General features: G+C 43.9%; 1 protein-coding gene across 1 annotated transcript; it reads right to left on the reverse strand.

Annotated features, from left to right (window-relative positions):
* Nucleotides 1-3,179: 3,179 nt before the first annotated feature.
* Nucleotides 3,180-9,161, reverse strand: Fbxo48 (F-box protein 48). Its single transcript, XM_057772241.1, has 3 exons — nt 9,080-9,161; nt 7,076-7,416; nt 3,180-6,636 (listed from the first exon to the last, which is right to left on the reverse strand). The coding sequence occupies exons 2-3, from the start codon at nt 7,328-7,330 to the stop codon at nt 6,475-6,477; spliced, it is 417 nt and encodes a 138-aa protein (XP_057628224.1). The 5' UTR covers nt 7,331-7,416; nt 9,080-9,161; the 3' UTR covers nt 3,180-6,474.
* Nucleotides 9,162-14,642: the final 5,481 nt, after the last annotated feature.

Genomic DNA, 14,642 nt, shown 5'->3' on the forward strand with positions numbered 1-14,642 from the left:
AGCAGGTTAGTCCAGAAGATGAAGTCTGGGCCTCAGTCGTGGACAAGGGCCTGGGATCTACTGGCGTTGGGGTCAGCGAGTGAGGGGAGAGCTTGAAGCAACATGAGGAGAAAGGTAGTTTACCGTTCCAATGGCCAAGACCAACCAGTTTATAGAGTGCCCCTGGCCTAAGCATCAGTGGAGGGGACAGCTCCCAACTTCTTGGTCTCTGAAGAGCAGAGTGAGCGTGGTAGTTTTGCCTGAAGAGCACCCATCTGGCCTTGTGAGGTCAGTTACCACTATGGGTTCTCTGATACCATCTAGAGGCCCTATGCAGACGTGTGTGTGTGTGTGTGTGTGTGTGTGTGTGTAGGGCTGAGGTACATGGGAACTGAATGGCAGGTAAAGAGAAGTCGGGGTTTTGAGGGCTGGGAGAAAAGAAAAAAATAACAGCTCCTTTGTGAGGCAGAAATGTGAGACCGCTTTATTCTGCTGTTGTCCTTGGAGCAATGGCTCCCTCTGGAAGGCCTTGAGCAGGGCAAAGGTAGGTGCTATTTCTCAATTTATTAATTTTTTTATAATATTCTATTTTTTTTTTTAAAAACCTAAGTCCTACTTTGTAGTTGTAGTTTTCCATTATGGCATTTCCATTTCCTCTCCTCCATATCCTCCAATTCTCTATTTAGCCTCATTTATCTTTCTCCTATCTACCTGCACAGATTTTTATCCTTATTTTCACATCCCCAATCACGTGACTCTGGCTCTATGGACCCGTTTCTTTTGTCCCCATTACTTTTCATCACTACAACTGTCTTTTGCTTCGTACTTGTTTTTAATACAGGTGCTGTACACGGATAACTATAGTGGCTCCAAGTGATATCTTCTAGCCAGGACTCACCCTGTCATCTTTGGAGCAGTGGGGTTTACATGCCTTCATAAAATCAGGAATCCAACTGAACAGAAATTGGAGCCTTTGTGTGGAGCCCCTGGAGGTTTCAACTGAGAACTTTAGTTGTCCACCCAATCCTTTCTCTCCGCTAGGTCTTCAACTGTAACCACCATGTCTTCAGTACCGTGCGATTATAAAAAGTTCCCTTTGCTTCACAGAGGTTCTCAGCCTCCTAAAAAAAAATTGCTAAATATTTTTCAAATTGTAAAGGCAGCATCAGATAAGGAGTAGCCCATAAGACAACCATCATCGCCGGGCGGTGGTGGCGCACGCCTTTAATCCCAGCACTCAGGAGGCAGAGGCAGGCGGATCTCCGGGAGTTCGAGGCCAGCCTGGTCTACAAGAGCTAGTTCCGGGACAGGCTCCAAAATCACAGAGAAACCCTGTCTCGAAAAACCAAAAAAAAAAAAAAAAAAAAAGAAAAAAGAAAAAAAGAATAAGATAACCATCATCTTTAAAAAGGGAATAATCTTGAAAAATAAAAATAAAAGAGTACTGGGAGCCTGGGGACAGGACAGAGGAAGGGTGAGAAAGATTGAGGTGTGTGTGTGTGTGTGTGTGTGTGTGAGAGAGAGAGAGAGAGAGAGAGAGAGAGAGAGAGAGAGAGAGAGAGAGAGGAGAGGAGGAGGAGGTATGGAGGGAGGGTGAGAGAGGTTGAGGTGTGTATGTGAAAGAGAGAGGAGGGATAGAGGTAGATGAGAGAGATTGAGGTGTGTGTGTGTGTATGTGTGTGTGTGTGTGTGAAGGAGAGAGAGAAGGGATGGAGGGAATGTGAGAGAGGTTGAGAAATCAGAGAGATACCCACACGCACAGTCTTATTTGAACACAAAATTAAAAAAAAACATAAAGGATAGTTTGGGGGCCACTGGGAACTTTTAAATAAATTGTAAGCTAGATAGTAAGAATGAGTACTTTTAGATGTAGTGATCGTGCATATACAAATGAGAGCGTCCTCAGGAGATCCACACTGAACTATTTAGGGGAGAAGTACCAGTTTTGAAAAATGCTTCAGTCAGAATTATATAAAAAACAATAGATGCATATATAGTCATCATCTTATATAGATATGAGATCTATATCACATATTACATACATACAGATGTCATCATATACATATATTTGCTCTTCTGTGGGATGGAAAGTTTTCAGAGTATAAGGGGACTACAACATTCTTGGTCTTTCATCGTGAATTATTAAAACCTATTTGAGCAGTACCACACATATCATGTAAACTCAGTTGGCCACTCACCACGTGTTACACACTCTTATAGTGACAATGGCCATGCTGCAAGACTATTTTATTTCAGTTCTTAGTTCATAAAGTGAGGGGGGGTAGAGGCACCCACCCACCCACCCACCCACCCACCCACCCTTAAGCTCAGCACGGGTATGGGGCAGGCATCCAAGGAATGTTGGCTACTGTACATAACCAACTTTGCTCACGATGGGCCTAATTCCACGTTTGGTATCTTAGGGATTTTGACTTGATGTTAAAACTACGTGGGCCCACTTCATGCACTTTCTCCATTTGTCTCTTGTTGTTATGACTCAGCTTTGCCAACAACCTTAAAACATTTTAAGTCAGACAATAGGGAACACAAAATCACATAAAAAGGGGAATTAAAATGATTGGGATATATTTTTCAAATTAGGTTTATACGTATTCACGTCTTAAGGTCTATAGTTCCTATGCATTTTTTTCTGATAATTTTCCAAGACTGGGTTACCAGAAATAACAAGAGAAAGGTTTCTAAGTTTATTTTTAAATAGTAAATCAAACTGATTATGATTAAAAAAAACATTGGGAAAAACTTTAAACTTCTTTTTACTAATCTTGCCCGTCACACAGCAGGGACAGCCACCGTGACATTTTATCTATTAACGAGGCACGCCTTCCTTTTATTGGCTCCACCCACTCATGTTCCCAAATGGTTTGGCTTGATAAATGAGTATTCCCTTTAAGCCCTTACCACACAACTCATCATTCAAGTTCCAAAGTGTTCCTTGTTATAAAAAGAATGGTTTGAACAAAAGAGAAAAGAACTTGAGGGTTATTCACTTACCTTGCAAAGGAAATACTAGAAATTCACTGGGGTGGCTAATAACAGAAGATAACGAGGATGTGATGTTTTAAAAACTGAATTTATTTTCAAGTGCTTATTAAAAATACAGCAAAACACTTTAAGTTCCACACACACTTTTGATGACTAAATAATCATGTATAATTTAACATTAACATAAGTAGCTTATACATTGCACAATTATATTTTGCATTTTAATACAGTCTTATCCAGTAATCATAATTTGCTGCTAAAATAAAACATTTTATATTACCACAATAATAAATTTTTGTACATTCTGAATATGATATAAGTTACTAAGATTTTTTTTTTGTTGTTGTTGTTTTGTTTTTTGAGACAGGGTTTCTCTGTAGCTTTGGAGCCTGTCCTCGAACTCTTGTAGACCAGGCTGGCCTCAAACTCAGAGAGATCCGCCTGTCTCTGTCTCCCGAGTGCTGGGACGTGTGTCACCACTGCCCAGCTGTTACTAAAAACTTTTAATAAATTAAAATATGGTTCCTGTCACTAAGAAATTCACAATCCATAGGGGCAGGTAGACAGACAACTCAACATAGTGTGATAGCTTTTGAGGAGAATTTCATAAAGAAAAATATATATGAACTTTAGAAGAATAATTTAATGCAGAACAATGCAGGTATGGGTGGGCTAGAGGTAAAAGACTCTGCCAAGTCAAGAGCTGATGGTGGAGGAAGGACAAACCTGTAAGTATTGTCTATCACATGACCTGTACGGTGGGGCAGACATAAGGGAGCAAGCATGGGCGGGCAGCTGCAGATGCTATTCGGTCTGACTGAACAGAAAGACACAGAATGGAGAACTATAAGAGCAAAGGCTACAGAGCTAAGCCAGGGAGAGTTGTTAAGGGCCTCCCTTTTTAGAGCCATTCTCTACCTGAACATAGCAAATGTCCCAAGTTAGAGGTGACGCGCTAGTCTGAGGGCTCTTAGGAAGACTGATCTATCAGCAGTGAGAGGAAGGAGTACAGGAGGGTGTCTTAGCCATGTCAGCTTCAAATAAGGGTAAAAAGTATGAGAGAGAGAAAACACGGAGCTGGGCTGCTCCAATATTCAGACAACTAAAGCAGTAAGAGCTGATCTTTGGATGGATGGTCGCAGGATGAGGGAAGCAGAAATGGGGTGAGATACCTCGAGCCCTGGCCACTCTCCAGGGCAGGGGCCAAAAGAGTAACTCATCTGCTGCTTTAATGAGCTCTGGCTCCCCACGATGCCAGCAGGTTGGCACAGGCGCATCTGGAAGAGCATGGGTAAGTGTGACGTGCAGTCAGGAATCCAGACACCAGAAAAGCCAACAATGGCAGTGAGGATGGGGAGTAGCTGCTCAGAGTGAAGAAGAGGACAACAGGCTGACCTCCGCGAACAACAGCATCTTTTAGGACGGTGGGTCTCCGAAGGAAACTCAGAGACCGGCTGGAGTGTGCGAAGAGAAATGAGATGCTTGCCTCCAGCCCAAGAATGGCAAGAACTGAGTGCCAGATAAATCAAGGACAAACACGTATCAAACACATTAGGAAGTAATTTACTTGTATCTTAGCAGCAGTTTCAACTTTTTGTGGGAAGAATGAGTTATAGAAGGTGGAGAAAGAAATGAATGCTGGGGACATTTGAGGCAAGGGACACAAAATCAGTAGGACTAAGGAAGGAGTCAAAGCAAGGGCTGAGATCTCTAAAACAAAGATGTTAACGAAACCACAAGGATCACATCCTTGAAAAGTAGGCAAAGGGAGCCCTGCAGGTAGGGTTCCGAGAGCAAAACTAAGACACTAACGTAAACCACAAGTGTCACACACTTGTCCAACAGTAAGAAAGCCCTACGGTAGGGCAGGGTTTCTAGTGCAATTTACGCTCTTTAGACAAGGGTACTGACCGAATCAGCTGTTACCATCACCCTCTCTTCCGCTTCCTTTGTTTCTGCTGGCTGTGTGCTCTCTGACTGAGGGCCCGCTTCTCTGTGTGGTAGGAAACGGGGCCATCCCTTCGGTTTCAGTCACGTTCTACTCTGAGCCTCAACATGGAGGCTGACAGAGAGGGCGCCGTGAGTGAGGAGGACAATTCCTCCTGGTTGGGCCATTCTTTCCTAGCAGAGAGAGGCGAAAGGCAGAAGGCTCATCACAGGACACGGCCCATGGCCCACAACACCCGCATATACATGCAGTCGGTATGCAGTAAGTGCTTTACTGATTCCCTTCCAGGGGTCTCAAGATTTCAAAGTGCTTTTCCATTATCTCTTCCTAAGGGAAATCAGCAGGCTATCTTCCTCCCCAGTCACACATTTGTTAAGAGGCGTGAGCAGCAGACTCTGCTGCTTGGCCTACGAAGTATGGCATGTGCCGCTCAGAAAGACGGGGAGAAGATAGTTGGAAGAGACAGGCCGGCTGTCTTCACACATTCAAATAGTGCATCTAGAGCAGGACTACATCAGTCGAGTCCTAGCAGGTAGAAACAGAACAGCAACAGAAAGTTAAAACATAATAACTATAAAAAACTACATGCAAGCGATGCTATCTGTAGACACATTTTACTATGGCTTACAGATTCAAGTGTTACAACCTGTTAGAGGAAATGCTACACAATCTCATTTTATGAAAAAAGAGAAACAAAGTTGAAAAAAGGTCCCTTCTTGCAAAGATACACTTTATCAAGATCAAGCAGGGCTTGGAAAAGACGTGTTCTTAAGAAAGGACAAGCGTCTAGGAGTCCACTAGGTGGCGCGACCAGGATGTCGGATGTAGTTGACTAAGGTAGACCACCTTCGGTGGTTCTAATTGTCCTTACGTGTTGTGTTCTGCAGCTTTTCAAACACAGTCTCAGTTTCTGAGACCAATTTTAGGTTTGTAGAAAAATAATGTAAAGCTTAATTTGAGTTTCATCTCAGGACCAGATCAAGTTTAAATAAACCTTAGGTTCAACACATTTTAAATTAGCTTTCATTATTTGACAATTCAGTCTGTTCCACTGAATTGAAAACTGTTACCATAACAGTTATTATTACTAATCTACATATATTGCAACTACTCTCATTTAATATAAGTCAGACAAGTCTATATCTATACTGATTTATAATGAATCCTTAAGTAAGTTTCTTCAGGTAGCCCCTGAATTCTTGAAGGATTAAATAGAAAATAACAGTCAATTCTATCACTTAAAGTAATACAACAGTCTAACACAAATACATGAAACAGCACATTTCAAAATCATTCTATCATGCTATTTTTTTTTTAATAAAAATAACATTTCAAGATTTCTCACTGCATAAAACCTGAAAAAACTTTAGCTAAAGTGCAAAATACAAACAAAGCTTCACGGTCAACTCAGCTTTCTTTTAAATGCTAGATTTTTTTTTAAAAAAACTGAGAAAAACATTATCAGATTTTAAAAGGTCTCTTGACGTCTGAATCATTTTAGTTATGTGCGATCAAAGCCACGAGGTCTACTGAGATTCTTCAACTTATCTTTTCAGTTCTGCATCTAGAATTTCTCCCCATGTATCCACATCCATCGGGTACATGAATCTTTTCGGCAGGTTCAGAGGAGAACGTATGTTGCTGTATCTTCCACTGAGCCACGCGTGTTTCACTTTACTCTTCTGGTAATTTCTTAGGAGTGTCTCCTGAAAGGGGAGATACCATCGCTCAAAACTCTGGCATAGTGGCTAGCTCGTGAATGTGTCTGAAAGCAGAGAAACTCATTCACAGACCCGAGATTAGGGACGAGGAAATACACGTATAACCACACTAATAAATTCATGTGTGCTTGTATTGATTAGTGCATACACAGAGGGCAGGCCATTGTATGTACTGTGTTCATAAGGTAGAATAAAAGAAATGGATTTCTTTACTTCCCTCCAACAAGGGAAGTTCTTGACTTCAAGATCTGAGAGATACAAGGCTGTGGAAGATAGCGTGGGGACTGTGTCAGGTAGAGAGAGAGAGAAATGATTCAACTCTACTCCCCTATAGTCGTATTACTCCAGGCAGAATTCTAGAGTTCTCCTAACTGTGCTACAACCGCCCTCTCAAAACCACAACACACGGCGAAGTGAAACTTACCCGCCAGGTGTTGTGTTCGATGTCCCTGTCGATTTCTCTCGGGCACACAGCTCTCGCGGTCAAGCAGTGAGGCTTCCACAAGGCATCATCATTGTTTATTATCGTGCGATTCCAACTCCAGCACGTCTCGGAAGCTCTGCACAGACTCTGGACGTCTAACTGGCTGAAGATTTTACAAGTGACTTCCGGAGGCAGCAGGTCAACAAAACTACTATGACTCGCTGTTCTTGCCTGTTGAGCGTCGGCAGCATCCATTCTGGACTCGGAACTGTCAGGTGACTGTTCTTGGGGGACGTTTCCTTCATAGTTTGATATTTTAGTCAACTGTCTTCATAGGTAACCTACAGGGCAAAGTTTAAATGCGCTCAGTCTTTTCAGATAAACCACACATCCTGAGTCAGGAAGTTTTGAGATTTAAAGAACTTCCTATTTCTTGACTTCAGCCTCTCGGTCTGCGAGAAACACACTGACTGTGTTTCTCCCGTATTCCGTGAAGTCGGGAAGGTGGCGTGAAGAAAACCAGTGGCTGCACACTTCAATTGTACGTGGGAGACAAGAAACATGCGCCCTTCTGTTTGAACGTTTTTAGGAAATATGGTTACTTCGACATATTCTGTTTCTTACTACTCTCGGAAAGCCTTATCTTTAAAAACAGGAAATGATTCTCCGCATTATGTTTTTACTGAGTTTTGTAATAATGGCTACTTTAAGGACACCTTCAAATATTTTTTGAAAGTATGTGTGTGTGAACTAATGCTTTACCACTGACCTCTTCACCTGACTCAATCACAAACCGGCGGACTTTCAGTCATTTATATAGCAACCATTTTATTACTTGGATGTGGTGGACAGGTGCTTGCTCTTGACATAAACTTACCTAAAATGGACAAGAATGAAATCCTGGTTACAGTTGCACAAGTTCGTATATTCAATTAAACTTTAAGGGTAGGGTTTTAGAGATGAATCTATCGTACGCGAACAATTTTGAGCTAAGGATGACTGTCCCTGTCCCTGAATCTATCAGCGAGTGATACCTACAATCCAAATAGTTCATAATTTAGCTAGGAACAGCATATGATTTCAAGGCCTGATTTCAGCTAATTAATACTCTCCAAGATCACAGTGCAAGCTCTTGGAAGCACGGCTGGGTACATTACCTTGAGCAGCGGCTGTATTAAACAGGGGACTTCCATTAGATGGTTTTACAAGACAGAAAGCAGCTTGGTGGACAAAACAAGACGAAAAATCACAAGCTCAAATGTTTGACACGAATCTTCTCCCGTTTCATCACTGACACTAAAGCCAAAGCAGCAATTGTGAAAAGAAACCCCTCTTAGGAGGTTACAGTACATTCAAATTTTTGCTGCTTCTCCCAGCTTTTCATTAGAAACGAAATGCTGCCTTCTGTCAAAACAATTCCCTCTTGTAAGAGGGAGAAGTTTTACAGGTGAATATTCTGTGTTTCCTTGGTCATGGTCCCCCCAAATCTCAGTAGGAATCTTCTAAACTACTTCTATTGGATGCTTGGAAAACTATTCCTCTTCTTTTTGAACCAACCTCGGCGAACAATTCAGTCAGCCCTTCCACCCACCTTTCCGAGATTTATTTTTATGTGTACGGTGTTTTGCCTGCATGTGAGTCTGAGCACAACACGCTTGCAGTGCCTGCAGAAGCCAAACGTGGGCGTCGGAACCCCGAACTGGAGTAACAGACAGTGGCGAGCCCCCTCTGTGGGTGCTGGGAAGTAAACCTGGGCGATCGGAAAGAGCGAGCAGGGCTCGCAACCTCCGGGCCATCTCCAGCCCTCCACCCATCAGTCCTGTCAAATGTCACTAGGAGTAGGGGACCGCCCGGCTAGACTAGCTCTCGGGGAGCCCAACCCCATCGGGCCGAGTGCAGCCGCATCCCTGTGCGCTGCGAGGACCGGTGCTGACTGAAGAATGGAAGAGACCGCCATCGAGCACGCCGGCTCCCGTCAGGGAAGGACAGGGAAGCCTCGCCTACCTAAAAACCCGCGGAGTCGGCTCCTCCCGCGATTTCAGCCCTTGGAATTTGAATCCTTTCCGGAAGACCTTCTCGTCCCGCCCTCTCGCCCTCCGCTCCTCCCACTGGGGGGTGCGCGGTGCCTTCTGGGCTTGGTAGTTTTTCCTGGGTTTCATCCCTCCCGAAAGAGAAGAAAAGAAAGGCGGCTGTTGACTACAAGGTCCAGAGTCCCTTTTGAGTGACAGCCACTGCGTGGACGGAACTCTAGAAGGGCGGGACTCCCAGTGCCTGTGTGTTTTGGTAGTTACACTTGGCTGCCGGCGGCCGAGGGTCCGCTGGCCTAGGTTCCCGCTCGCCTAGGTTCCCGCTCGCCTAGGTGTCTCCCGCTCTCCGGGAGGGGCTCCCTTATCCACCTCGGCGCCCCCTCCCGGACGTGCTGACGTGGTTAAGGTCACTGAAAAATAAGTTCACGTGTTTATATTTTTTCTTGGACAGGTGGCTATTTAAATGTTTAGATGATAAGAGCGTGTTACTCCGTTACTTAGTTTCTTTTTTTCTATTACTTATTTATTTATTTATTTATTTATCTATTTATTTATATATTCATTAAAGATTTCTGCCTCCTCCCCGCCACCGCCTCCCATTTCCCTCCCCCTCCCCCATGAAGTCCCCCTCCCTCATCATCCCTAAGAGTAATCCGGGTTCCCTGCCCTGTGGGAAGTCCAAGGACCACCCACCTCCTTCCAGGTCTAGTAAGGTGAGCATCCAAACGCCTAGGCTCCCACAAAGCCAGTACGTGCAGTAGGATCAAAAACCCAGTGCCATTGTTCTTGACTTCTCAGCAGTCCTCATTGTCCGTTATGTTCAGCGAGTCCGGTTTTATCCCATGCTTTTTCAGACCCAGGCCAGCTGGTGGCCTTGGTGAGCTCCCAATAGAACATCCCCATTGTCTCAGTGTGTGGGTGCACCCCTCGCGGTCCTGAGTTCCTTGCTCGTGCTCTCTCTCTCCTGCTCCTGATTTGGACCTTGGGATATCAGTCCTTTGCTTCAATGTGGGTCTCTGTCTCTGTCTCCTCTCATCGCCTGATGAAGGTTAATATCCAGGAGGATGCCTATATGTTTTTCTTTGGGTTCACCTTCTTATTTAGCTTCTCTAGGATCACGAATTATAGGCTCAATGTCCTTTATTTATGGTAGAAACCAATTATGAGTGAGTACATCCCATGTTCCTCTTTTTGGGTCTGGCTTACCTCACTCAGGATAGTGTTTTCTATTTCCATCCATTTGCATGCAAAATTCAAGAAGTCATTGTTTTTTACTGCTGAGTAGTACTCTAATATGTATATATTCCATACTTTCTTCGTCCATTCTTCCATTGAAGGGCATGTAGGTTGTTTCCAGGTTCTGGCTATTACAAACAATGCTGCTATGAACATAGTTGAGCATATACTTTTGTTGTATGATAGGGCCATCTCTTGGGTATATTCCCAAGAGTGGTATTGCTGGGTCTAGGGGTAGATTGATCCCGAATTTCCTGAGAAATCGCCACACTGCTTTCCAAAGTTGTTGCACAAGTTTGCATTCCCACCAGCAATGGATGAGTGTACCCCTTACTCCACAACCTCTCCAGCAAAGGCTATCATTGGTGTTTTTGATTTTAGCCATTCTGACAGGTGTAAGATGGTATCTTAAAGTTGTCTTGGTTTGCATTTCCCTGATTGCTAAGGAAGTTGAGCATGACCTTAAGTGTCTTTTGGCCATTTGAACTTCTCAGAAAGAGAACATAAATCGGATCCAAGCCACATTCCAGAGGAAATGTGTGTGCTGGGAAGTTTTTGTCAGTTTGACACCTTGGAAGATGGAATCTCAAATCTCGGATGAAGAATTGCCTCACTCAGATTGGCCTGTGGGCAAATCGGTGGCATCATTTTCATGATCATAGGATCCATGTGGACAGGCCGAGTTGGTTGTGGGCCATGTCATCCCTGTGCTCCTGGGTTGTGGAAGAAAGCAAACTGAGCAAGGCATGAAAAGCAAGCTAGTAAGCGGGGTTCATCCGGGGGTTCTGCTTCAAGATCTTGCTCTTTCATTGCTGGCTGGAATTCCTTGTCATTTTAGAGTTCATGCTCCCTTAGAAAAGTTCTGAACCTTTCGTCTAGGCTTTATCTAGGCTAAACATTGTCATTATTGTGTTGAAACAATGTCGCCTTTAACCAGAAGAGGGCACCATCGACCTATTGGAGTTTTGTTTTTTTTTTTTCTTTCTTCCTCCTAAGAGCGGAGCTTAGTAGCAGTGTTAAATTTAGTAACAGTTTTCTGGACAGGACAGGGCTGCAGCAGTTATAAACTTATAACAGCTGTGGTTGCCTGCGCAAGACCTACACTAGCTAGATCAAGTCAGCCAGCATTCTAGCCTACAGGAAGCCGGTGGGGAGGTTAGTTCAAGAGCCTCCACTCAGAACTGGGGAGTTAAAGATAGCTGATGGCTGGCTTCTAGGGAATTCTCTTTACGACCGTGACATCTGGTAGGTCAAGGAAGCACCCATGGATAGCTCACACCCAAAAAGAAATGGCAGCACCTATTGGAGTGGAAGGCTAGATGAGAGTAAAGAGGAAAGAGAAGATGAGTAGGAGAGCTAGGGACAGGGGTGGGGGTGAGGGGCTGGGGGTGGTAGCTGAGAGGTGTCAGGAGGAGAAGTGGTGAGGTCATCAAAACTAAGACTTTTTGTTTTAATTTACTAAAACTTAATATGGGGATCATTGCATTCAGAGATTGGAAGACTAAAAACTGTATATTTGAAAATGCCAATTTTTATCAGTATATTGTTGCATTACAGTGTGCTCTAACATGAAGATGTCTGTGACAGGCTGTTCATTAAGCGCTACATTCAAAGAAACATCAGCATTGGTTGGGCACTTTAGAAAGCACTTTATGTGTCTATTCATAAATTATTATGACAAGCACATGGCCATTTTGCTGAGATAAAGATATCAAAAAACATGGGTCGTGTGTCTTTTAAATGCTTATTCATTTTCATATATTTTCCCAGAGATTTTTATTTTGTTTTACACACACACACACACACACACACACACACACACACACACACATATTTTTTTTTACAGGATTTCTCTGTGTAACCATCTTGGCTGTCCTGGAACTCACTTTGCAGAAGAGGCTGGCCTCAAACTGAGAGATCTGCCTGCCTCTGCCTCCCAAGTGCTGGGATTAAAGGCACGTGTCATCACCGCCTGACCCTTATTTAATTTTATTTATTTATTTTTGTTTGTTTGTTTGTTTTATTTTTCAAGACAGGGTTTCTCCGTAGCTTTTGGTTCCTGTCCTGGAACTAGCTCTTGTAGACCAAGCTGGCCTCGAACTCACAGAGATCCGCCTGCCTCTGCCTCCCGAGTGCTGGGATTAAAGGCGTGTGCCACCACCGCCCGGTTTAATTTAATTTTTTTATTAAAATATAATCACATCATTTCCCCTTTCCTCTTCCTAAATCCAGCCCCTCCCATGCACCCATTTTCCTACTTACTCTTGAAATCATGACCTTTTTGTATTACTGTTACACACACACACACACACACTCACACACACTCACATCTAAATGTATTAACAGATTCTGCTCAGTGTTACTTATTCAGGGCTGATTACTTGGTACTGGATAACTAATTAGGGGCTCTTCTTTGGAGAACACCCATTCTTTCTCTGTATTCCTTGGTTGCCTATAGTTTTTTGCCTAGGGGTAAGAAAGCCCGTGAGATTTTCCACTGTCATATTAGCTGTCTATTGGTGCTGTCTGTTTGGGGTCTTATTGAACTGTCATATTGTTGAGGTATTATGGATGAAGTGTCCCTGTCATTTTTAGGAGACACTGTCTTACGGCAGATTTCCTGGTCCTCCAAGCTGGCATCTTCTGTTGACAAGAGGAATTTTAAAAGTTACCTTGTAGTGTACCTGCCCCAAGGTAGACTCGCCTTAAACTTACGTTTCTTCCTTTCTCCCCCAAGTTCTTTCTTGTCATCCTTTTCCTTGTCAGTCTTCCCCCGTCCCTTTCCCTTCTGCTCACTTCCTTCTTCTTATTGCTCTACGGAAAGAGCAAGCTCACCTCCAAAGGGACAGGTGTGGGTGTCAGCAAGCATAGAGAGACAAGGAAATCTGGGGGACATGAGAAGGGCTGCTCACCCCAGGGTCTTACTGAGCCTCTCACCATCAGAGCAGCAAGAATTCAGCACAGCATTGGCTACAAAGGCTGCCCAGAGAGCACGGACTTTATCCCTTTTGTGTATCCACATGTTTTATCTTAAGTTCACAACGTGCCGGGCTTGAGGTCTGAATGTATATGACCTTGGGTCGGTCACCCTCTTTTCTCCAGACATTTTCTGAGGATCTCAACCAAAACTGTTAACGTCGTCTGTGATAGTAAAGATGTTCTACCTTCCTGTACCCTTGTGAGCTAGACTTCTCAGCTGTAGCCATGCCAGGTAGCCCCAGGAAAGCACCAGGTAATCTCATGGAGTTTCTTACCACATCTTCAAGACAGTACCTTCACCCTCCCCCAACATCCTATATGTGACAGACATTGAGCCAAGACTTCCCTTTGAAGCCCATACCTGCATGTGGGTATATCTTACCCTGCCACTCTCAGAGGGGATCATATCATTCTGAGTGTGTTTTCCTCTCTTCTGAGCACCCCTCTTTATAGTAATGCTCACACTAAAGCCGATACTAAGACATCTTTATTCATTCTATCTCTGCATTTTAAACTGGCTAACTCTGAATTCTTTTCTGCATTGCAACCATGAATCTCAGTTTGACCTGAGTCCAGGTCCCCACCAATCCAGAGAAATGCTCAGGGGGCAATGGGAAGCTGGGCCTTCTGCCTCTGTCACACATTCTCTATTAGAACCAGCAAACAGAGAATGAAATAGACCTGCTAGCTCAATATGGATCTCAAATGGCATTTCAATATCGCCAGGCCATGGGTCTTAATTGAAGATTTGAGGGTGTATTCTTCTCGGGATAAGAGTGGGGTTAGGAAGAAATTGTGTGTATGTGTGTGAGATTGTGTGTGTGTGTGTGTGTGTGTGTGTGTAACAGTAATTTATATTTCCCAAAGAGGAACAGGATTTGAGATGTGAGCCTGGGTATTTTCTGCATGGAAGCTATAAAGTCTCGAGGATACATAAACCTCCAAGGTGTGAAGGGAGAAGCTGACAAGGCAGTGAATGAGAGACAAGGTCCTTGTAGGGGCCGAGAAGGAAGAGAGGAACTACTGGAGAAGACGGCAAAGGGGCTACAGAGGCGTAAGATGTAAGGCCACACAGCCAGGTGCAGTGGAGAGGTGGTGGGGTGACAAGGATGAAAAGGAGGAAGCAGAGCACAGATAATCTCTCAGAGGCTGGCAGCTCCCTCCCGAACCTCACACTGAGCTGATCGGTTCTATAACTGGAAAGTTCTGAGGTTTACAGCTGAAAGCTCCCAACTCTGAGACTTGTTGCTACGGCCAACAGAGAACTTTTTTTTTCCCCCTGGATGTCACCTCAGGATGGCTGATGCTATGACACCTGAGAAAGA

This window comes from Chionomys nivalis, chromosome 6 (genome assembly GCF_950005125.1).
Source record: "Chionomys nivalis chromosome 6, mChiNiv1.1, whole genome shotgun sequence".
NCBI classification, from domain to species: Eukaryota; Metazoa; Chordata; class Mammalia; order Rodentia; family Cricetidae; genus Chionomys; species Chionomys nivalis.